Source organism: Anoplopoma fimbria, chromosome 7 (genome assembly GCF_027596085.1).
Source record: "Anoplopoma fimbria isolate UVic2021 breed Golden Eagle Sablefish chromosome 7, Afim_UVic_2022, whole genome shotgun sequence".
Taxonomy (NCBI): Eukaryota; Metazoa; Chordata; class Actinopteri; order Perciformes; family Anoplopomatidae; genus Anoplopoma; species Anoplopoma fimbria.
In genome coordinates, this window is record NC_072455.1 from 21,219,039 (window position 1) to 21,241,563 (window position 22,525).

General features: G+C 39.8%; 2 protein-coding genes across 2 annotated transcripts; both read left to right on the forward strand.

Annotated features, from left to right (window-relative positions):
• The first annotated feature begins 506 nt into the window (after positions 1–506).
• sat2a.1 (spermidine/spermine N1-acetyltransferase family member 2a, tandem duplicate 1) lies at positions 507–7,745 on the forward strand. Its single transcript, XM_054601380.1, has 6 exons — positions 507–664; positions 905–956; positions 1,640–1,723; positions 4,520–4,621; positions 4,742–4,782; positions 4,948–7,745. The coding sequence occupies exons 1-6, from the start codon at positions 602–604 to the stop codon at positions 5,113–5,115; spliced, it is 510 nt and encodes a 169-aa protein (XP_054457355.1). The 5' UTR covers positions 507–601; the 3' UTR covers positions 5,116–7,745.
• A 596-nt stretch (positions 7,746–8,341) lies between these two features.
• Positions 8,342–16,357, forward strand: tnfsf12 (TNF superfamily member 12). The gene is made up of 6 exons (XM_054601857.1): positions 8,342–9,026; positions 10,422–10,503; positions 12,411–12,467; positions 12,619–12,642; positions 12,813–12,940; positions 13,625–16,357. Exons 1-6 carry the CDS (start codon positions 8,853–8,855, stop codon positions 13,898–13,900), a joined length of 741 nt encoding a protein of 246 aa, XP_054457832.1. The 5' UTR covers positions 8,342–8,852; the 3' UTR covers positions 13,901–16,357.
• The last annotated feature ends 6,168 nt before the right edge of the window (positions 16,358–22,525 follow it).

Here is a 22,525-nt window from a genome sequence, read left to right on the forward strand (position 1 = left end):
ATATACATATACATATATACACACATATATATAAATATAATTGTTGAAAAAAATATAATTGCCTGAAAAAACTAAATTCAATAATTTTTTGGTCCCAGCAATTGAGACAAATGGCACAGACAAAAATGGTGTATTAACGTGTATTATGGCTTACTAATGCTTTAGTAATAATACTTTTATAGAAAAGTTAAAATCCATTCATTTGGACATGGGGGGGGTTGCCAAGTTGTGCAACAAACCTAATTATTTTAACACTGCTAGTTTTCAAGCATACAAGGAGGTTCTTTGAGGATCTGGAAACCAGAAACCTGACCAGACTCCCAGTACCCTCCTGACTGTGGGAGGGCGCTCTCTGCTCAGCTCTCAGCTCAGCCTGTGTGTGTGTGTGTGTGTGTGTGTGTGTGTGTGTGTGTGTGTGTGTGTGTGTGTGTGTGTGTGGTGTGTGTGTGTGGTGTGTGTTGAAGAGTGTAGCTGCTGACTTCCACCAGTCACTTGATCACCTGACGCACATCCGTCCAGATCCAGTGTAACCAACCGGAGAACCTCCGTGCTCTGTCAGCACATCATCATCATCCTCATCATAAACATCATCATCATCATCATGGACTTCTCAATCCGTGCAGCCAACGTGGAGGACTGCAAGGACATCGCCCGGATGATCTTGGTGAGCCAGACTCAGCAGTGCGGTTCTCAGGAGACATGAAGCATTGGCTGTGACTCAGGCGTACGTCACTGCTGGAGCAGATAATTGGCATATTATTGGATACACTGAGGGGTTTCATTTTGTGTTTTAGTGCAAATAAAGGCTTTAGGCTCACTGGCATGTTTAAGGAGACTTTGTGATATGGCAGACATAGTAGTCCTAATAACTGGTGGTGTTATTTGTATTTTCTTTTTCTCACAGGAGTTGGCTGAATATGAGAAAGTTGCAGACCATGTGAAAGTCACACAGAGAGGTAAAATAATCTGTTAAAATATCATTTTCTCTGTTTTTGATGTTGTATTTATTTGACCTGATCAAATAAACAGGTCAGATCCAGGTCATACATTATCTCAGTAGGACAGTTTTATCTTGCCCTTGGAAAAAGTACAATCTCACTACAAGGCCTTTTTAGTAGCTGTTCTGGAGCTGTCAGTGTTTTTTTTAGTACTTTTCGTCTTAAGTTTAGTCGTTTATCCTTGAGGATGATGAACTAAGACGATTATGTGACATTTGAAAGCTCCAGAACAGCTAATGGAAAAAAAAAAGAACTCAAACAATTCCATGACAATCGATCAAGATTGTGATTCAAACAAAAGCTACTTAATGGGCCTTGTGTTGAGGTTGTTTTTTACAACTTTCACAGTAAGGTAAAAGGAATTCATACAGCACATTTCAGACTCGAAGGTAAACTGCTTTACATAAACGTGAACATGTAAAATACATTTTTAAAGATAAACACATATATTTATAAACAAACTGTAGAAATGTCGTAGATTTAAAGGATCTAAGAGGTGCAGAAGTATTAAGAATGTAACAGCAGTAAATGTAGTGGCTAACAGAAACATTTAAAGCTTTAACAGTAGTTTAAAACCACATCTTTGTGACATGGGGTGTGAGCTTAATGTCATGTGAAATGTCTTTGTCTTTTATATGCAGACTTGGAGCAGGATGGCTTCTCCAAGAACCCGTTCTTCCATGGGATCGTCGCTGAGGTGCCAGAACAGCACAAAACCAAAGACGGTGAGGAGGAACTGCCAATAACACTTACTGCCCTAGGCTGCAAGCAATAGTGGTTATGTGTACAGCTCTATCATTTCATACAAACTAAAAAAAAAAAAATCTAATACCCTCTTATGACACAAGAAACATTGTTATAGAACTACACCTGTGTCCTTGTGCAGCCTCTCTGATCAGCAATGTAACAGCAGGTAGTTTTACTACGTCTGGGAACAACTGTCATGAGCACACTGTTTGGACTGTGGCCAGAAGTCTGACATGCAGCATTTTTCCCCCTTACTATGCAATTTAATGCTGATTAATCCTTTAATTTGAGTTTGAGCCTTTCTCCCTGCTCAAAGTGGCTCTTTTAGAAAGCCTAAACCATACATCTAGCCAACCAAAATTATTGTTTCACATGGTTTTCTAGATGTAAATACTATTATCTTGTCTTGTCCTTATCCCCTTTAGATTGCTTAATAAGAGGCCTAGCTCACAAAGATAAATGTGGACTGCAGTAGGGAAGAAAATGATCTTTTGTGTTCTCACATTCTGCTTCAGCAAACTGCATAATATTTGCCCAGTTATAGCTGCATGCTAGTGATAACACAGCTGAGTGCATCTCCGACCCCCCAGTTTGCAGCTTTGCACCCATAGTGAAGGGATAACAGCTTGCGGTGTGTTTGGCTAGCCGCTAAACGCTAACGTAACTACCAAGACATACACTGTCGTTCTTTTCTGCAACTCAACCACTGCTACATGGGCAGACATCTTTGTGATTTCAATTTTGTTATTTGAAGGAGTGGTAGCATGTTGTGTCTTGCCTGCATACATCGTCGCTTGTTTTTGTGTTTTGATTGAAGTGTTTTTTACGACGTTTTACAGGCCAATTGTGGATTATTAAGTGTTATGAAGACTTCGCCCTGAGTTCAAAAGTCCATTATACGCACTATCTCTAATATTTCAACACTAACAAAGCTGTTTTTCCTGCTATCTATCTTCATTTACTTCTTCTCGAACTGCTCTAGTCCTGATGCAGAAAGTCATACTACACTTAGTTTTTGTATCTTAACAGTTTTTTGTTTTTTTTTTTTTTTTTTTTTTTGTTTTTTTTTACTTATTGTCAACTTATAAAATTGATATGCCAAACTTGTCAGCAAGTAGTTGCTTATTCAATCAACAAGATTTTTCAGCAGTCTACATAAAAACATATATGGATCCACATTATCAATAATTTCAAGTTGTGTCTCTGGAAACTTGGTGAATGTTAATCCAATATTCCCTCTTTTGTAGCTCTAGTTTGGTCTCTACCAACTCCTGAGGGCAATATCTGGCTTTCAAGCAGCTAAAAGCTTTGCTATGTTCAATATTTATTAGAAAGCCTAGTCTTTTTAGCTGAAAACAGCTGCGGGCGTCTGAAAACAAAGCTGACGAGCGGCGAGAGTGAAGCACAACAGTGAAGTTGTTGAATTACAAAAGCTTCAATAGGCCTTTCTCACAGCAGATAATCTTACTTTCATAGTAAGAAAAGCACAGGTGCAACAACTAACTTTAATGAGGGCCCTGGCACTGAAACACTGACATGGATCAGAGCCATCGTTAAAGTTATTAATTACACCTGTGCTTGACAAGTAAAAATATCTGCTGGGGAAAATTGTTGATGGTTAAATTAATGATAGCACAAAACTTAGATTAGATTAGTAAAGATGGTCAGTAAATAGATCCTTCAATCACTTCATCACTACAGACGTATGGCAATATTTATTGATATGATGAATGAATAATTTAACTAACTCTTCTGAATTTCATTTTTCTTAAATTACTGAAGTTTATTAAAGGATAATTTTGCTTTACAGTAGCACCATTTAACACTAGTTGTCAGCCAGTTACCAGACACACTGCCTTTTCCTAAGAATACAGTATTGAGAACATTAACATACGCTCTGCTGCTCAGCTGGGCCCATTTCTTCCATGACACAGCCCTTTTTCCATACAGTCACCTCTGTCCAATGTCCACAGTCCTTAGAAATCTGACTCCATACCGAGGAATGGCTGCCTGACTTACTATGACTATGACTATGACTCTGATAATCGAGCACATTCACAGCCAAACAGCTTCTCCACAAACGTATAATTGCATGACAGGATAAAGATTAGCTTGTGGAAGATATAATCAGCCAGTAATAGCCGCACCAAACGGAGAAAAGACATAAATTGGTCCTAATTCCTACCGGTAAAAAAAGATGCTAGCCTGTTGTTGCCATTCTAAAATCAGCTGTTACCAGCTATTAACAAGGTATAGCAAATACAGAATTCCCTGCATTGTTGGACGACAAATCCCTTATTGAATCTCTGTTTTGCCTCTTTCTGAAACTCGAGCATGTGGTGCTAAGAAAAACAAATTGGTAACCTATACAAACAACTCAGCAGTACAGTTGTAACACATTAAACAAGACTGACTGGCTGTACACAACGGACCACCTCAACTTAGACATGATGAAGCAACTGCCAAAGTCATCTCTCTCAACAATCTTCCTATTCTTGGTCCACTAATATTCCTCCATTGTAAGGCAATCAGATGTATTGTTTGTGGAATACACATATCTGTAGATTTGTATTTGTCAATTTGCTTGAAAATTGATTGTGATGTGAAAAAAATGTGGTTAACTCCTATTTGCTTGTCTGACATTGCAATGTCGCTAATTAAGTAGACTATGTTTAAATGAATGAATAAACAAGTTTTCCTGCTTCCTTTTTAAAAGTTGATTACTGTAATTAAAATGACCAGTTCCATCACCTCTTTTTCTTTTTCATTTCCAGGCCATACGAAGATCGGATATGCACTTTACTTTTATTCCTACAGCTCATGGTCAGGCAGAGCCGTGTATATGGAGGATTTGTACGTGATGCCTGAGTTCAGAGGTACAGTGAACTCCATAACAATAACGTGTTAAAATGGCCGGAAGAAAATAAGCTGCAACATAAAAAAAACGTGTGTATGTGTAGGAATTTCTAAAATAATTCATGATATCTGTCTTTCAGGGAAGGGCATTGGTAAAGCACTTATGAGCAAGGTAGCTCAGGTGAGTAAAACATCCATTCCCTAATTTGACGGTGACATAAATGACATGGAAATATACTTTTAGATGTTGAACGTTAGGCCTTTTCTCTCCCTACAAAGAAAGTCTTGCAAAAATAGTGCATAACATGTCTTTCATATATTCTGTCTGTCTTTCTGCTCCCTGTAGCTGGGCCTCGCTGCCGGCTGCAACCAGCTCAACTTCACCGTCCTGGACTGGAACAAAGATTCTCTGGACTTTTACATCAGCCAGGGCAGCTTCGACGTCACGGCTAGCATGGGCTACCACTGTATGCGCTGCGAAGGAGAGGCTCTGCAGCATCTGGCCCAACCGTAACCCAACGCTGGGCTCACGACGGCAAGACCTTTGCAACCACTAGGTCCATTAGTGCAGGGAAAGGGCACCGCTTAGTGGCCCCGTTCCAAAACTTGACAATGACAATCAAAAAGCTGATTTTCTGAGTTTGTTAAGCTTCCCCCACCCCACTAGTTACTTTATCCACGCTTATTTAGTTTCCATGTTAGCACAGCACATATGCAGTTTACAATATTAACAACAATGTCGTCCATTTTTACATAAAGGTAAACGAAACCAGGCAACAACTGGCAGATTTAATTAGCTGCTGTTAGCGAGCATTAGCTTATTAGCTGACACTAACTCAACTGAATTGGCTGAAAATTTGCAGTTATAGTTTTTTTTTCTTCTGGGGGCTATTGGATTGTAAAATATTCATGAATATGTGCTTCAGTGTGCGAAATCTACGCACAAAATTACAAATGCCTCTGTCACCTTTTTCTGCCCAGTGTTTGTAATTTTTGTTTTAATGATTGTTTTTACAGATTTCATTTATATCTTAAATACTATTTTATTCTTGAAAAAGCCTTTTGTGAATGGTGTTCTATGAAAGGTGCTATACTACATAAACCCATAAAATTATTATTATTAGTCATAGTATTGTTGTCATTATAGAGTCCAAGGATTTGGTCTTACTTCAGCCTAATGCAAACCACTTCACCATGTACCTGCTGTGCCTGGTTCTGTTTCGAAAAGGGGTTTAACAAAAAAATCAATTGGCTTAGTACTTAGTAAGTCAAGGATGCAGTTTTAAGTATTGGAACGGGGCCTACGCCATACATTTTAATAGTACTATTCGAGACACTGTAATCTGTCTTTTGTGTTTTTCCCTTGTGATGTGTTTTTGACCCAGAGCACCTTTTGATTTTTTGGTGTTAAATGGATCAGATAACATAACCTCTCTTCTTGTTAAAAAAATGTAGAACGTATGGGCACAGGAAAGGTCTGACAGGAGTGTGTGTGTGGTAGGGCGTGTGGGCTTGGGAGGGAGTCTTAACACAATAATCATCGAGAATTTCTTTTTTGCACAAACTTCCACAAAAACCTTATGCATCAGAAAGCCAAGATGTTCTGTATATTTTATTGTATGACTGATGTAAAAGAGTGAGTTTTTGGAATTTTATCCCTTTAAATGTATTATAAACTATGACAACGTCAACCAAAGAGTCGGTCACCTCTCCCCTCGTCTTCCAGATGAGAGTTCTGTAAAGTTGTTGTGAAGCACAATGTTGGTATTTGCACTGTTTTCTTCCTTTTAAGCCATGAAGGCTACTCTATGTATTAAATGATGAAATTGTGGAGGTAAAGTAATGCAGAATAATACAACAAACTCTTTGGATCGGTTTCAAAGAAATGAGCCTAAAACCAGACAAAAAAATGATCCATCTGGTGAAATTTAAGAAAATAAAAGTCTTGGACTGGGCTCGGTCCGTGTCTTTGAACCTGTCCTGCTAAAATGAAAAGGAGCATAATTCTGGTCTGCACTTCTGTTTCATATCCAGTCTAATCAAAAAAAAAAAGAGGGCTTTCTGTATCACTTCCAGCAATTTAATCAGAACAGTCTGAGTTGTGGGTTGTATTTATTTTGTTTTCCGTCACTCTAAACAAGAAAGAACCACAGACGCTCCGTTGTAGCTTTTGTAATTTGCATTTCATTTCATACTTTGTTTACAAAATAATTCAATTGAGTAAAGAATGCAGTTTTTTTTTAACTTCGGGATTTTGGATATTTATGCATATTTGCTGCAATGTGCAAAAACTACCTACAAAAGTAAATCTAATGTGCTTTGAATGAGGAGGTTAAACACGCTTTAACCGCCTCACAAGGAATATTAGGCCTGTTCTGTGCTTTCAGAAAAGGGCAGAGATTAGCTTCAAAGTGTACTCCGTTATACTTTGAACCCAAGGTCTAAAGTTCTTTCCGATACATTTCATGTGCTTTCATTGTGCTATTACAGAGTACATGGCCCAATATTTATAACTTATTGTCTCCAACTTCCCCTCAGGATTCCAGCCCCCAGCTATGAATTATACAACTTTGTTCCCAGCATGGGTCCCCAAAACATTGTCAAAATCCTGTCAACTATTTGCAATAAATCAGAGTTGAAGAACAACTTTGAATTCAAAAGACAATAAAAGATTACTCAGATTTAGTCTGCAGGGTGTGTGTATGTGAGTACTACACAGTGTAACAGTTAGTGTAAGTATACTTTGTCGTGGTTTAGTTGTAACCCAGTATTCATATGCGAAAATAGGCTACTGTGTTTTCAAATGCTACTTGCTATCATTGATGTTTTGTGCCTGGAATGGTTGAAGTGGATGGATTCACAGGTTTTTCTCGTGATTAGCAAAATGTTTGAAGTGGCCACAAAAAGCACCTTTCTGTACCAGATATCCTGACACTTTAATACATGTCTAAAGCCATGTTGCATTTAGTCTAGAACCTGCATGAGAAATGTATTTGAGCCTTCCTGTTGTCACCCATTCTTGAAAAGCAACAGTGTTCTACGGTTTACCTGTATACTTCTTTGAACGTTCTGTCAGTTGAATCTAAAGAATAAAACCTCAGACTGCAGTTAAATAAAAATTGTCACTACATAACCCGTCTTATTGATGTTTTTTTTTTCTTTAATAAACTTATCTAAATGTGAATTCAAAATGATTCACATTAGGAATAAATAGCTACTCAAATTTAAATATATAAATGTAAAGTATGAGCCTAAAACAAAGGCCTATAATAGGGTGAAACCAGAGGCAGTGTGTAATAGCACTCGACCTGTAGGGGGCCTACTTACTCCTCCTGTTCTTTAATCCCAATAAAATGATCAAATAAGAATTTAACTTAAATCTCAAAGATGCTTAATGTTCATAAAAAACATTGTAAAATAAAATGCACACATAAACAATACAACACATAAACATAAACGCACTACTTCTACAAAAGGAGGTTAGGAGATGAAGAAATGAATATTGTGCAGTGCACAGATGGAATAAAGAGTACTATGATAATGTTTGGGAGATATTTTGTTACATTATTGGATAAGAAATGGTCTTTTTGGTTCTCTGACAGCCTGGTAATGTTGCACTGAATGCACAGCATCATCCACCGTCCACCTCCTATACACTACCGCCTCCACATGGGCACAAACGGAACTGTTACACGAGTGACTGGCACATATTTTCAAGGCATGCAAGTTGATGACAGGGACTCAGAGGAGGAAGCCGTCTGGTGTCCTGCTCCTCTTACGCACACCTCGCTGGCTTTTACGCACCAGAGCTCTCCAAGGGACGCGCGTAAAAGTGACCCTCCAAGTCTGTGTGTGTGTGTGTCTGTCTGTGTGTGTGTATGTATATGTGTGTGTGTGTGTGTATGTGTGTGTGTGTGTCTGTCTAATAGAGTGACCCCCCAGCACGCCTGTTTAAAGGGAAGACAAGGGAGCTGAGTCAACGAATCACAAAGCGAAGGATGCAACAGTTGCATTTGGAGACACGCAGAGGATGGTGGCTTTGATCTGTGTGGAGGAAACATCGGATGTTTTGTTGCGTTAACAAGAATCCATCATCTGCATTAAAGACCAAAACATCTGTCCTGTGCAGTGCTGGTTTGGTTTGTCAAATGCACATTTGGACAGAAAGGCGTTTGGAGAGGTAATATGAAGCTGGAGTGCGGATCTCGGATGGTCTGCAGCGGCGAGTAGCAGCTCGCAGTCTGCACCAACATGCATCGGATTCTGCAGAGGAGGAGAGTACGCAAGCTGCGGGTCGTCTGGGCTTCTCTGGCGCTGGTGGCTCTGTCCATGGCGGCGTGCAGCGCACTGTTCACGGCCTGGACCTGGAGACAGACTCGGGACCTGTCCCAGTCCTTCAAGATCCTGCAGGACCGCATGGAGCAGGTTTGTAGAGACACTTTAAAGAAAAGAAAAGAAAAAGAGACAAGGCTACCAAAACACGCATAGCATGCAGATTTATCCCAACAGAAATATTTACAGACCCTTTGAGTGTTTGTTATGTAACTTCTTTTTTTTTTTTTTTTTTGTTTTGTGGCTGCGGTTACTGGAATCTTCGTGGGGGGGGGGGGGGGCATATGGAAAAACTGCAATTCCACACTTCACTTCACCCTCCACCTCCCCCTGCACGTACTCTATTCTATTGCACCATTTCTCTGCTTGGCACTTTAATTGCTTACCAATAAGTGCAGTCAGGTTGGTTGTGTGGAGTTACAGCTTATTTTTTGTGGCCAAACCTCCCTCCCTCCCTCCCCTGCGCCATGTTTAATTACTCTGGTGCCAGTTGTGTGCTCCAGTTTTATCTCAATTTACTGGAAAGCCTCAACTATTTGGCGTGTGAGCGCTTTATACCCAACCGACTGCAGAGGCTTCAGGCATGAACAACAACACACACACAAAAACAAAAAAAGGGCTGGATGATAAAGGGTGGCAAGTGTAAAAGCATTTGCAACGTGACAGGAGGATCAAGCAGTCCCAGATTTTAGTGCAATCTCATGCATATTGCAGGTTCTGAAAACTTCTTGCACTTGCAGCAAGTGTTAAGAGTCCAGCCTGAGGTTGCATCACAAGGAAAACTGTTTCTCTAAAAGCAGCCAAAAGGAGCTGATGGAAACTCTTCTGGTGTCGAGTTCACAGTATTTACAAAACCAGGTTGCACTGGATTTGAGATCAGGAGGACAGGTTGGCTGTGTATCATGTTGACAGACCTGCACACACACACACGCATACACCCCAAAAATGGGACACGTGGAGTGTTGATGCTGGAGCCTTTCCCATGGGGCCCCGTTCTGTCCGTTTTGACCGTTGGCCAACTCACTGATGAGAGCCAGTGAGTGAACGTCTGGAGAGCGAAGAGCAACTCACTGCCTCCATTTCCACAGTAGCAGTAAATTTAGACTTTTTACTCTGAGCACTCCGTTGCTCTTACTTCACATAGGCCTCCTTCAGCCATCCAGCCAAAGGATTAGAAACTTTGCTGGCTTGACCAAAAAAAAAACCCAACTAATTTCTTTCTCTGAAAAAAAGGGAGTAAAGATGTGAGGAATGCAAAGCACTAAAAACATGCATTAGGTGTCGCAACCGGGCTCTGAGGAAGCGGTAGACCTATTCTAAAGCGAGCGTGGAAGCAAGGGGCAGGATACTGGAAGAGACGAGCCTGTTTATGTGGCTGGCTGGAGGAGGCCGTCTGTGGCTGCCTTGGGAACCGTGCCAGACGAAAAAAGTCATAATAAACTTATTGGACATTTGTTAATAGTGCGTTTTTTCTCTCTCTTTCAACAGGTCAACACACAGAGGAAGGCCATTGTTCAGCTCATTCTGGAGAAGAGGGAGCTGCTGGTGGGGCAGAGAGTGAAAAGAGACGGTACTGCAAATCAAAAGTCTTGCACAGCAGCATTTTATTATTTTCTTTACTTCCACACCACCAACATTTAGAAGTTTTTAGGCGCCCCAAATCACCACAGACACAATACCTCCCAACTGTGCTCTGTTGTTTTTTTGTGGGGGGGTTAGAACATTTAACACAAACGCTGGCCAGTCTTGGCCCACATGCCACTTTGGTCGGGTCTAGCGGGCCGCAGGCACAACCCACTGCTAAAAGTTGACACAGGAAAAAGTAGGCAGCTGGATGGCTGCTTCAGAAATTACAGGTCTGACCAGAACGGCCTCTGGAGCCCAGAAAAACCAGCTGGCGCGAGAGCGAGGCCTTGTTGCACGCTTTTGGGCAATGAAATAGATTTTTTTTTCTTTCACCCCCCACACACAGAAAGACACAGCTATGATTTGTTGTGAAAGCGGGGATATTTGATGACCTATCATTGCAGTATTTATAGCCTCTGCTTGCGTCACCATCACGGGATCGCTCGATTGTTCACATTCTGTCCGAGAGTGAACCTTCTGAGACGCTTTGAGTCTGGATTTCAGTCGAGGGACGAATGTCCAAATTTGACAAAAGGATTCATTTTGAGAACCGCGTGCCTCGCCAGAATTTCTATATTTTTTTTCTTTAGTAACTGATATCTGACTTTGTCTTCCAAAACGCATTAAATGGTGTTCAGAAACTCATGGCTCATCGATGGGATAAAAAAAAAAAAGCCCAAACAGCTTTTTCCAGTTTGTGGAAGGTTGACCACCGCGGTGCAGTGTTTCAGTAGGACACTGCCGTTATGTTCCCACCCGATGACTGACAGCCCGAGTCAGGAAACTCAGGCCAGCCTGAGGGCTTTACGCTCGCCCATAGCAAATCCTAAAATCTACAGGGTCACCCACCTGTGAGTTATTTTAGCAAGGACTTAATATTCCTGTACGATGGCGGGGGGGCCCCCGGTGTTTGGCCGCTCCGTCTCGAAACATAAAGTATGAATTTCACAGTGCGTTCATACAGTATTGGAGTTGTATCTGTGTCTGAAATCGCTCCCCGTAGGCCAGACTGCAGAGCTAAAATAAACCTTTAGTGAGTAACAAGAGCAGGCATTCTGCAGCTCTGGCCTTTTAGTGTTGTGTCTTATTTATTGTATTTATCCGAGCGGGGGCCGTAACCGTTGCTTCACTCTGCTCTTAATCAACTATTTTGGGTCACGGAGCAGCCAAAGACCTTTTTGACTCTCTTTTTCCGGCACTTCATTTCTCTTATTTAGTGTTTCTTAGCTTTGTTTCTCAGGCTAACTTTAATGCTTTCACTTTTCCGCTGTCTATCTTGTCTTTGCCTGTCCCCCTCCTACACCAACGGACACACACACACACACACACACACACACACACACACACACACACACACACACACACACACACACACACACACACACACACACACACACACACACACACACACACACACACACACACACACACACACACACACACACACACACACACACACACACACACACACACACACACACAGCTCTCCATCCTCCTTCACTCCATCTCTCTCCTTTCTCTGTATTTTTCTAGATGACTGCGACCAGCTGGCACTAAGATTAGCCCCCACAGGCAAAAAAAGAAAAAAAAAGAAAAGAGGCACACGCTTTTGACTGAAAATAACAGTTTAAGGAAATATATTTAAGCATGTGACAGGAAATCCTTTGCCCCATCTGCTAACCGCGTTAAAAAAATACAAAAAAAGAGCCAGGTTTGAATTTTAAATGGCTGCAAATTAACACACAGTGTTATTATACAGATACAGATGGGAATGATTGTTTTATCAAAAAACCCACAGACAGGAGTATTTTCTCTGCCGTTAATATTCTGTCTCTCCTTGCCTTCCGAAAGGGGGGGCGCAGCGAGGGAGGAATGGAAATGGAAAGAAAGCGGCGTCTCATTTTGAAAGTAAGTGGCTTGGCAGATCCCTTAAAGCCGTCTCGTGTAGCATCTGCTGAAGTGGTTTCAATCATATACCCCTATACGATCGCACTCGTAAAATCCTAATTGACTTTCCCTTTTCTCTCTCCCCTTTAATGTCTCCTTTACTTTCCGCCAGTAACCAAAGTCTCCTCTCAGCAAGGTAAGAGTCATAAAACATGAGGGATGGAAGATAATCTGTGACATTTTTGTCTGTGAGATGATTAACCTTGGATGTGTGTGTGTGTGTGTGTGTGTGTGTGTGTGTGTGTGTGTGTGTGTGTGTGTGTGTGTGTGTGTGTGTGTGTGTGTGTGTGTGTGTGTGTCTGTCAGTGGGAGAGGGCGGTGTGATAAAGGGCTGGGAGGAGAGGATGTTGAATATGAGTAAAGCAGTGAGGTACAACAAGGAACAAGGTACCTTCACCGTGGAGAAAGCCGGCGTCTACTTCCTGTTCTGCCAGGTGAGTTTATGCTGGGAGTTGTAGTTTATCAACAAACTGCATCATCCTCATGTTCCCTACATGGCTCAGAGTATCCAAAACTGACGTACTAAATGTTGGCTTGGTTGGAATTTCAGTCTTTCATTAGACATTTGTTAAACAAAAAACGTTTTATCCTCATGTGATAAGTATTAAACAAAGGTTTTTATTATGAGGTGTCGCTGAAATGTCTTTTAAAAGTAACATGCGGCTCTAATTTTTGTTTTCAATTATTCCAATAGAAAAAGAGTTAAAAACAAGTTTGCTCTTAAATTTGGCTTCCTTCCTGGTGGTTTAGCAGAGTCTTGGGACGCAACACTACTTCTACTTTTTTTTTTTACATAATGCGGCTTCATAAAAAAAGAGCTTTTCTTTTGTACAAATACAAGTCATAGTGTACTGGTATACATCATGTTTTTTGGAGAGGTTGATATCAGGTTTCGGGTAATCTCATGTAGCCAGACCTCGGTCTCTCAAGTTGACAGAGGTCTGGAGAAAATCTTGGCAAAAAGAGAAAATGAAAGAAAGAATTCCGATAGCTGGGCCTTGGATATGCCTGAGGCAGTCTGGTTAGTTTTCATCTGAACAGTTGAGAAGAAACAGCTTCTTCTAGTTGTGTCCGCTAACCTCTCTTTGACGAGAGGATCACGCTCTCCGTCTCCTCAGGTGTTGTTCAATGAGCAGCAGTCTCAGTACGTGAAGCTGGATGTGGTGACCAGCGGCCTGAGGCCTCAGAAGCTGCAGTGCATGGAGGGATACGGGACGACCCCCTCCGCCGGGCCGCACCCGTTCCACTTCCTGAAGCCCTGCCAGGTGTCTGGCCTCATGCGTCTGGACAAGGGCACGGAGCTGCAGGCCATCACGGGCTCGTCCTTCAGACTCCACACTCTGGGCAGTACATCAGCCTCGCCTCACATCTTCAGCATCTTCAAAGTCAACTGAGGATACTCGACTGGGAACAACAACATGAACTTCTTATTTTTTGTTGTTGTTGTTGTATGGATGAGATGCTTCTTCCTTCATGGTTAAAACAGTCAGGAGCAGTCTGGGGGCATCACATCGTGCCACACAGCCTTTTTCCAAAAAAACTTTAATATGAAACACGACTCTGACATCGTGAAAGTTTTTGTGGAGTTTTTATTTTTTCTCTGGACAGCTGTGCTGTTTTGGAACACAAAAACACAGACTTTTGGATTAAAACCAAGACCCGAAGTGGACAAAAATGCCTTGAATGAATGTCTGCAGAGAGAACAGATGTGGAGGAAGCTGTGCTGTAGATTAAGGGCTTCTTATAAAAAGAGAAATACTCGGATGTTCACCTTAGCCTTTGTATAATGTAATAAAATGTGCTTACACTCTCTTTAGAAGACTGACAGTAAAGCTGTGCATGCACCTTCCACTTTTATATCACCGGTGCCTCGAGATGCAAAAGGGCACGTCTGCAAGCGTCAGATCTCGACACTATAAACATGAGTTGTCAATGATATTTTATACAATGCAGCGTCTGTGCGTGTGAAATGGGATGAATTGAGCATTACTTGTTTATACTGATATTATGATCTTAACAATGCAATGAGTGTCTGAGTGTGAAGTCTTTTCTTTAAACACTTTCTATGTACTTCACGCATATTTTACTTTTGAATTTTTAAACAACATTGATGTGAATTTGTGCTCAAATTTGATTGTAAGGTATTTGTATGTATAGTATCATTGGCTTGACTTTTGGAGAGTACATGCAAGTTTGGGTAAGCATAGCATGGAGGTTTAAATGTATCTATGTCTCTCTATTTTCTGCCTTTGTTATCTGTTTGAAGGCACAATAACCATCACTTCAAGATATATTGTTAACCATCAGAAAATAGTTAATTTACTATAAAGAGTCATTCAAATGGTATTGGAAAAGTTCTCATGAATCCAAATCTTTACTGAAAGTTGATATTAAATATTACACAGATTTTGAATTAAAAAAAAATGATTGTTTGGGATTCTCTGTCAGAAAAAGACATTAATATAAACCTAAAGCAAAATTCGAGATCGATAATTTACAGTCTGATGAGCATGAAGACTGTCACCAACTTAGCTTAGCATGTTAGCTTGCTAACATTTTGCTTGTTAGCACTTAACACAAAGTACAGCTTAGGCTGATGGGAATGTTATTGGTTTTTACAGGTATTTGACGATGAACCAAAACTTGGTCAACTAAAAAATTATTTTTTATGTTTTTTGCCCTTCGATGACTCAAATTGAATTACTTTCGTAAAGTCAGAGGTAGAGAAAAATGATCTTGACCAATGCACAACTCTGAAATAACATGAAGAAAATAAAACCTTCACCCATAGGTTTGGGAAATGACTATTTATCTTGGTTATAAACGTTTTGATGACCTCCCAGACAATTGATTTAGAAAGAGATTGATTGTTTAAAATCCAATATTCATATTAAAAAAAATCAAATTAAGCATCTGATGCTTGTCCTGAAAGGTTTCTCAGTCACGTTGTAAGACTGTCACTTTTTTATTTTGGAAATGAAATTCCTTCCATTCTCTCATATGCCGCTGCTTTCTGTAATATTCTTCGCTACAATACAAACAGTGTGTATTTCTAGCAGTGGGTTCAGCACTCCCACTCTTGTTTATAAGTAGTTTTTGTGGACGGACCGCATTGGTTCCTCCTCAGCACTTTACTGCAGCGAACGTGGTGTTTTTTAATTGGAGCCAAACATTTATGTTTTCAAATGGAAAAAATGTCAGATTTTGAAATGTAGACGTTATATCCTGTTTGATTTCCTCATTGTTTTCCTCTTCTTCCTTTTTGTGTCTGCCTCACCCACCACCATCACACCCCCGTGCACCTCATATTTCCATGTCAGCACCGATCAAACACACACACACACACACACACACACACACACACACACACACACACACACACACACACACACACACACACACACACACACACACACACACACACACACACACACACACACACACACACACACACACAGAGCAGCCGTCTAAATTTTCACTTCCTGAATCTGAACCTGAACCACATAGCTGAAGGTCTTTGAGAATAAACATGCATGCACACACACACACACTCACAGTCTTACACACTTCCCTGCCCCGATTCCTATTTTTCTAAATGTCAAAGTTTATTATCACATCCAAAAATTTTCTTGTGAAGTCTTGTGAAGAAGTTCTCTGTAAAATGATGATTTATGCAATGCCTGGGCGTATTTTTTTTAAATGTCTTCTCAACTCACTCATAACGGTTGAATAAACTTTTTTGTTGTTGTTTTGGAAAGTTCATAAAGTCTAGAAAAACAGCTTGTGTGCCTCCACAATTGTGAGCAGAAAAAGAAATGAGTTGTCAAAATGTTAGAAAATGGAATAAATTGGATGGGATGTAAAATGAATTTAAAGCTGATTTGAAGCTTATCGATATTTTAATTTACAAATGGTCAAAGTGTAATATGAAAGAAGTTGCTTCACCAGTAATGACGACCTATGCTGTGATAAACCCACTGTACGCTACCTGCCCATCACCCACAGCAGACCAACAACATTAGCAACTAGCTACAGCAAAATATGTCAAAAATAGTAGCACACATACTGAAAAATCATCAAATTGATCAAACGACCAACTTTTATCACAGTTACGTCAAACCAGACATTTTAACTGGTCGTAGTGAAATTCCTGGCTGTGGTCCAAAACGTTTTGGAACCCATCACAGGACATGTTATTTGTGTGAGTTGAGACAATTCAAACCACAATGTATTTTTCCATCTCAGATTGTTGCATTCAAAGGACTTTCATAGACTCTAAAGAGCTGATGGTAACCAATGTTTACCAAGAGAGAAACAAAAAAGTCATTAAAAAACCAACACACAAATTTTCTTCTGGGAGGTTGGACTCTCAGTTTAAGAATCACCACTGTAATTAATCCAGACAAAAGTAGAAAATGTTATGTACAAATGCTCGTCATATTTAGCTTTATACTCCAGTAATATAAAGAGCTACTGTAATAAAATTACTAGATCTGCAAGTTTAAAGTCCATTGTATGCACTGATATATAAATAATGTTTTACTTCTTATATCGAAAAAAGTACAAAAGGATCACATCTTAAGAGTGAATATAACATAATTTGGTTTAATTATATTTTTAACAATATCAGTTAAAAATCTCCTACATTTTGCCATATAAGTACATTCGGAAAGTACAACACTGCGTGTAAGTTTTCGCCACATAAAATCGTCATGCCTGAAACATAAATGTCTGAATGTAGAGTACAGAAGAGCATTCACAGGACAAAGTCAATATATTATCTATAATGAACCTGTCAGTGTGCACTGAATGGCAGCTGTCCTCATCTCCAGACTATTCCATGATGGTAGATGGTGCTTTAAACTACACAAATACTACGTACACTGATGGCAGAGGCTGACATGCAAGGTGTCAACCTGGCCATCAGGATCTAATCCAAATGCTCATTCATGCACACTCACACCAAGCACAGCCTTCGGGAGCAATTTGTGGTTCAGTAAATTGCCCAAAAAAACCTAAGTCAGGGTTAAAACCACTGTTCTACTGATTATGGGACAACTTGCTCTACTTCCTGAGCCACAGCCGCCCCAAACGGGCCTCTAGGAATCATAAAGCTGAGATAACAGTAAATGGTGAAATGTGAATAGAGCAGGGTGACTCTTTACTTCTGGTCATCATGAATCACTAACCATCTGCTCCTCAAAGGTGTTGTTACGCATGTGTGTGTGTGTGTGTGTGTGTGTGTGTGTGTGTGTGTGTGTGTGTGTGTGTGTGTGTGTGTGTGAGAGAGAGTGTGGGAGACAGAATGAAGTGTGTTAAAAGGCCTGTAAAGAGGAGACACTGAATCAATGCATCACTCTCACACCCACATTGACATCTTCTTGCTTACACAGCATCCACAGTCATCAGAGCAGATTGATGTGAATTATTGGTCTCTAAAGACTAAATTAAAGGTTAAGTTTTATTTGCCTTTGTTTATCAAACCAAAAGAAAATAGAATTACATCTTTTTTTCTGCAAAGTGATGCATCAAACTTTTTTTTTTGGCTTCATAAATGTTACATTTTTCAGCCTATGTCAATATACAGGCTTTTATTTACACAAAGATGACAGCTAAGGTATTCGTAAGATATTTTAAATATGTAACTGTGTGTATAAATAAACACAATACTCATACTCTTGCAAATGAAAAAAATGATAACCAGTCCATTCAGCCTCTCTCCTCAACGGTTTAAATCTGCTAAAGCATAAATTCCGCACAAAAATGTAGAAGTCACTGCTGGAGAATACAGCGCCAACATATTAGCATTTAGCTAATTGGTATTTTAGCCTCCAGTCAGCATTTACCGGCTCCTATCATCAAAAATATATATATATATTTTTACCTATGCCGAAATACAATAGTGATAATCTGTGCGGATGTGTGTCGGTGTGTAATGTAGCACCATAAAGAAGCCAACTAAGTTTCAATAACATGCTAATGTCAGCCTGCTAATATATGCTAACATGCTAATGTCTAGCCAGTATAATGTACCAGACATAATTGAACATGTTAGCGTGCTGACATTTGTTAATTAGGGATGGCCCAATTATAGCTGAAGCTGAAGGGAATGCCATTAGCTTAGCAGGTATTTGGTCAAAAGCTAAACCAGAGAAAGTTAAAGACAGAGACACTAAAGCTGCATTCCCTTTTTCTTTTTTAGTACATACTGCAGCCCCCCTTAAATATAATGTACTTTTGCATGCAGTAAGAATTGAATTGGGACAAACTACTTCCTCATAACATAGCTTCTTGAACTTTGACCCTCTTTCTCACATATCTCTAATGTGCAAAGGATTGTGGGTCAGAGTAGTCAGAAAGCATAGTGGCTAGCATTCTGCAAAATTGGACTGGATTTAATTGAACATCCTGGTATTTTTTGGAATACTGCATTTGATATACAATGTATTGGAGCATACTACATCCATTTCTGGCATACTAAAAAGTATTATGGTATGGGTATTGTAATGCACAGTCAGAACTAGTACGTACTTTGTAATGGCAGCTGCAGTATGTTCTGAAAAAGAAAAAGTATGTGATTTGGAACACGTGACTAAACTTTGGAAAACGTTGACCTGCTGATAGTGCTAGATTAAAAGAAAGGGGATCACAAAAATGATTAGAATTGATCCTCTAAAATAATTTGAATATCTGTAGCAAAGATCATCTCAATCTTTCCAATAGCCTAGTGGCCTAAAAGAGCAAATACGGACCAACCAACATTACCAACCCTTGAGCCAAAAGCTACCACCACCACCACTACTACTGGTAAAAGGTGTGTGAAATACAAATACCATCTCAAAAAATATACACTGTGCTTTTTATCATTTCATTCAGTTTTATTACAAACAAAAAAATAAAGAAAGAAAAAAAAAAGGATGCGTCATTATTGACATGTTTCACTGCCACTCATCATATGATCGGCACCACTACATACAGTGACACAAGATATCCAGAAATTAACACAAAAGTCTGGAGAGAGGACAAAGTAAAAGTGGAAAAAAAGAACTAAGTGCGTTTAACATTTTAGTTCAGGGATTGCAAAAACATTTGTATGAAACTTAATTTGTAAAATGGACTCTGACTATTTCCTGGGAAGATCAGCGTAAAATGTCAAGGGTTCATGAGATAAATTAACTCCTACAGTAGCTATCATTTATTTTAGTTTTTAACTTAAAGCAGACTCTGACTAGGATTTACAGGTTGACATCAGGTTCTTAATTCAGTTTGATGCTTTTACATTTGTTCAGCTATGTTTAAGGCGTTTTTTTAAATGATGCGGTATATAAAATGGATTTCCAGCCTTCGATTTTTCCAGATAATAACTGTGTATTTTTACCGGGGTAAGATAGTATACATGTTCTTTCCGCTCATAGAAGCATTTAGGGTTACATATGGCCTATTTTCTATATATGTATATGTCATTTGCAAGCCCCAAATCTAAAACGTAGGCAAGAAAATCATGTTTTCTTGTAATATATCTTCCTCTGAAGTTAGATCAACTTCTTCGTTTGCGTTCTCTTGTTCATATAGGACAAATATGGCAAGGTGGTGCTTTTGTGTGTCGCACATACTGTATCGTTTCTCGTTACAAAAAAATGTCTCTTTTGGTAGAAGCTCTTTCTCAAATAGCAACAGCGAGAACGGCAAAAAAATCAACGACGACAATACTCAATAATCGCGAGAGTAAAAACACAAGAGAACACGAATGAGCTGTTTAAATATGCAAAGTATATCACAGGATTTTGTAGAAAGAAATAGAAACTTGGAAAAGAAAAAAATGATTTGAGAGAAGGGAAGGGAGGAAAGGGGGTCGCCAAGAGGAGTGTTCAAGGTGACGGATGGGTTTTAATAACACTGACTTGCTTATGAAAAGGTTATAAACATTCATAGGAGGTTTCTGAAAAATAGCATCATAACCCCCAAAAATACCTCAAAGCTTTTTACATTAACTGGAACCCGGGAAGCGGGGAGGGGATGGTGGCAAATAAGTAATGTGGTCGAACAAGTCCTGAATATAATTATCATATCTGCGCGTTTTTTATCTGAACATGTACCATTGGAAAAAAAAAAAGAAAGAAAAAAGCTAAAAAGAAACCTGGAGCTGTGCTTGGAGCTGCACGGACTGAGAAGGTTCAGCCTCTTCTGGGGGGAATTAGAAACAGTATTAAAACGACTGTAGGCACAGCTTGACGCCATTTTTTTCTTTTCCTTTTCCACGAGACAGCATTATTGTGATTAGCGCATGCTTCAGGGGATGGAGTGCGGCGGAAGAAATGATTTTAGTTTTCACATGCAGCTTCCTGTCAAGAGGAAAAGGAGGAGGAGGAGGAGGAGGAAGGTTACATGGTTTATTGTGAGATCTAAAGGTTTCTAAGATTGAGGTGGGTTGAGCGTTGTGTGTGTGTGTGCGTGTAAGTCTGTGTGTGGATGAGGTTAGAAGAATCCCAAGAGGAGTAGACCTGTGTGAAGAGGCCCGATTATGAGGAGTATAATGGTTTGAGGCAGACAAGAAAAGGTCAAAAGAAGTTATGAGACAATATGGACTGTGTGTACTGTAGGTGTGTGTGTGAGTGTGTTTATGTACTGTGTGTGTGTGTGATCGTAGTTTTTAGGTGTGTACCAGTCTGCAAAGTTTTAGAATACTTGTGTGTGTGTGTGTGTGTGTGTGTGTGTGTGTGTGTGTGTGTGTGTGTGTGTGTGTGTGTGTGTGTGTGTGTGTGTGTGTGTGTGTGTGTGTGTGATGAAGCAACTACAATCACAAGCGGGTCAATGAATGCACCCTAAAGTCAGTCAATTAGTTTTAATACTGGATGTGAAGTTCAATGTTCTGTACGGCGTTTCCCACGATATCTTTGCAGCAGATGGTTTTCTGTGTGTGTGTGTGTGTGTGTGTGTGTGTGTGTGTGTGTGCGTGTAGATGTGTGTGTGTGTAGTCTAGTCGTCGATACAGATGACCTCTCCGCTGCGCTGCTCCCGCCGGTTGACAAGCAGCTCTGCCTCCCGCTCCTTCTTTACAGACATGGGAGGCCCGTTCAACACTGCAGGGGGAGAGAGGGAGACGACAGAGTCTGAGTTCAGTTCAGTCAGTTCACAATTGCAACGTGTCTTTTCGTCCTCGACGTAGTCTCGGACACACTAAAAAAAAATAAAAAAAACTCACACTGGAACGCAAAGATGCAAATACACAAAACTGCTTTTGAACATCTTTTGGGCATTCGTGATGGAACAACAAAGACCTTAAACAACATAAAAACATGCAACTTTAGAGGGACTGTTCTGTATGTGGGACATCTTTTGGATTTCTAAGGAGTGATCTATGTATTTATGTATACAGTAGATTCAATATGCAGAGGACTCTTTTGCATAATTGTTACGGTCCAATAGGTTTAAAATCTGGACATTTGTGGATGTACTACTACTACTACTTCTACTACCACCATTACTACTAGCCTATGTTTTGTGGATGTTTCTTAGGTGCATGTTACCAAGTAATCCAAGCAGATAGAGTCATTGTTTCACATGTTATGCAAAGTTTTAAAAGTGCGGCAATACGTAAAATATTTCTAACATCAATGAATCATCACAAGGCAATAGTGTAATTACAGTAAATCTGACCATGACAGAGAGGTTCAATGACCAAATGTGGGTTTGTATCTGTCTTTACTTTTGATATGATGAAAATTGGTTTAAAAAAAAAAAATGTGACTGAAAATGCTAATTTAAAAAAAAGATGATGAAACTATCATTTGTAGCTCAAAAACAACGATTTCTTCTGGGTGCATTCGCTCTATTACGGTAGTAATAGAGTAATTAAGGAGAAAATTAAACTTCTTTCAAAATTCTTGGTGGGATATTTTCGTTTTTCCACTGAAAAATGATTGTATTGTACGATTCTCTTGAGGATATCAAAATCTTTTTTTCCAGTGGAGCTGCCAAGGGGGGCTTTAAGAAATGACACCCTCCTTTGCGACATAAAG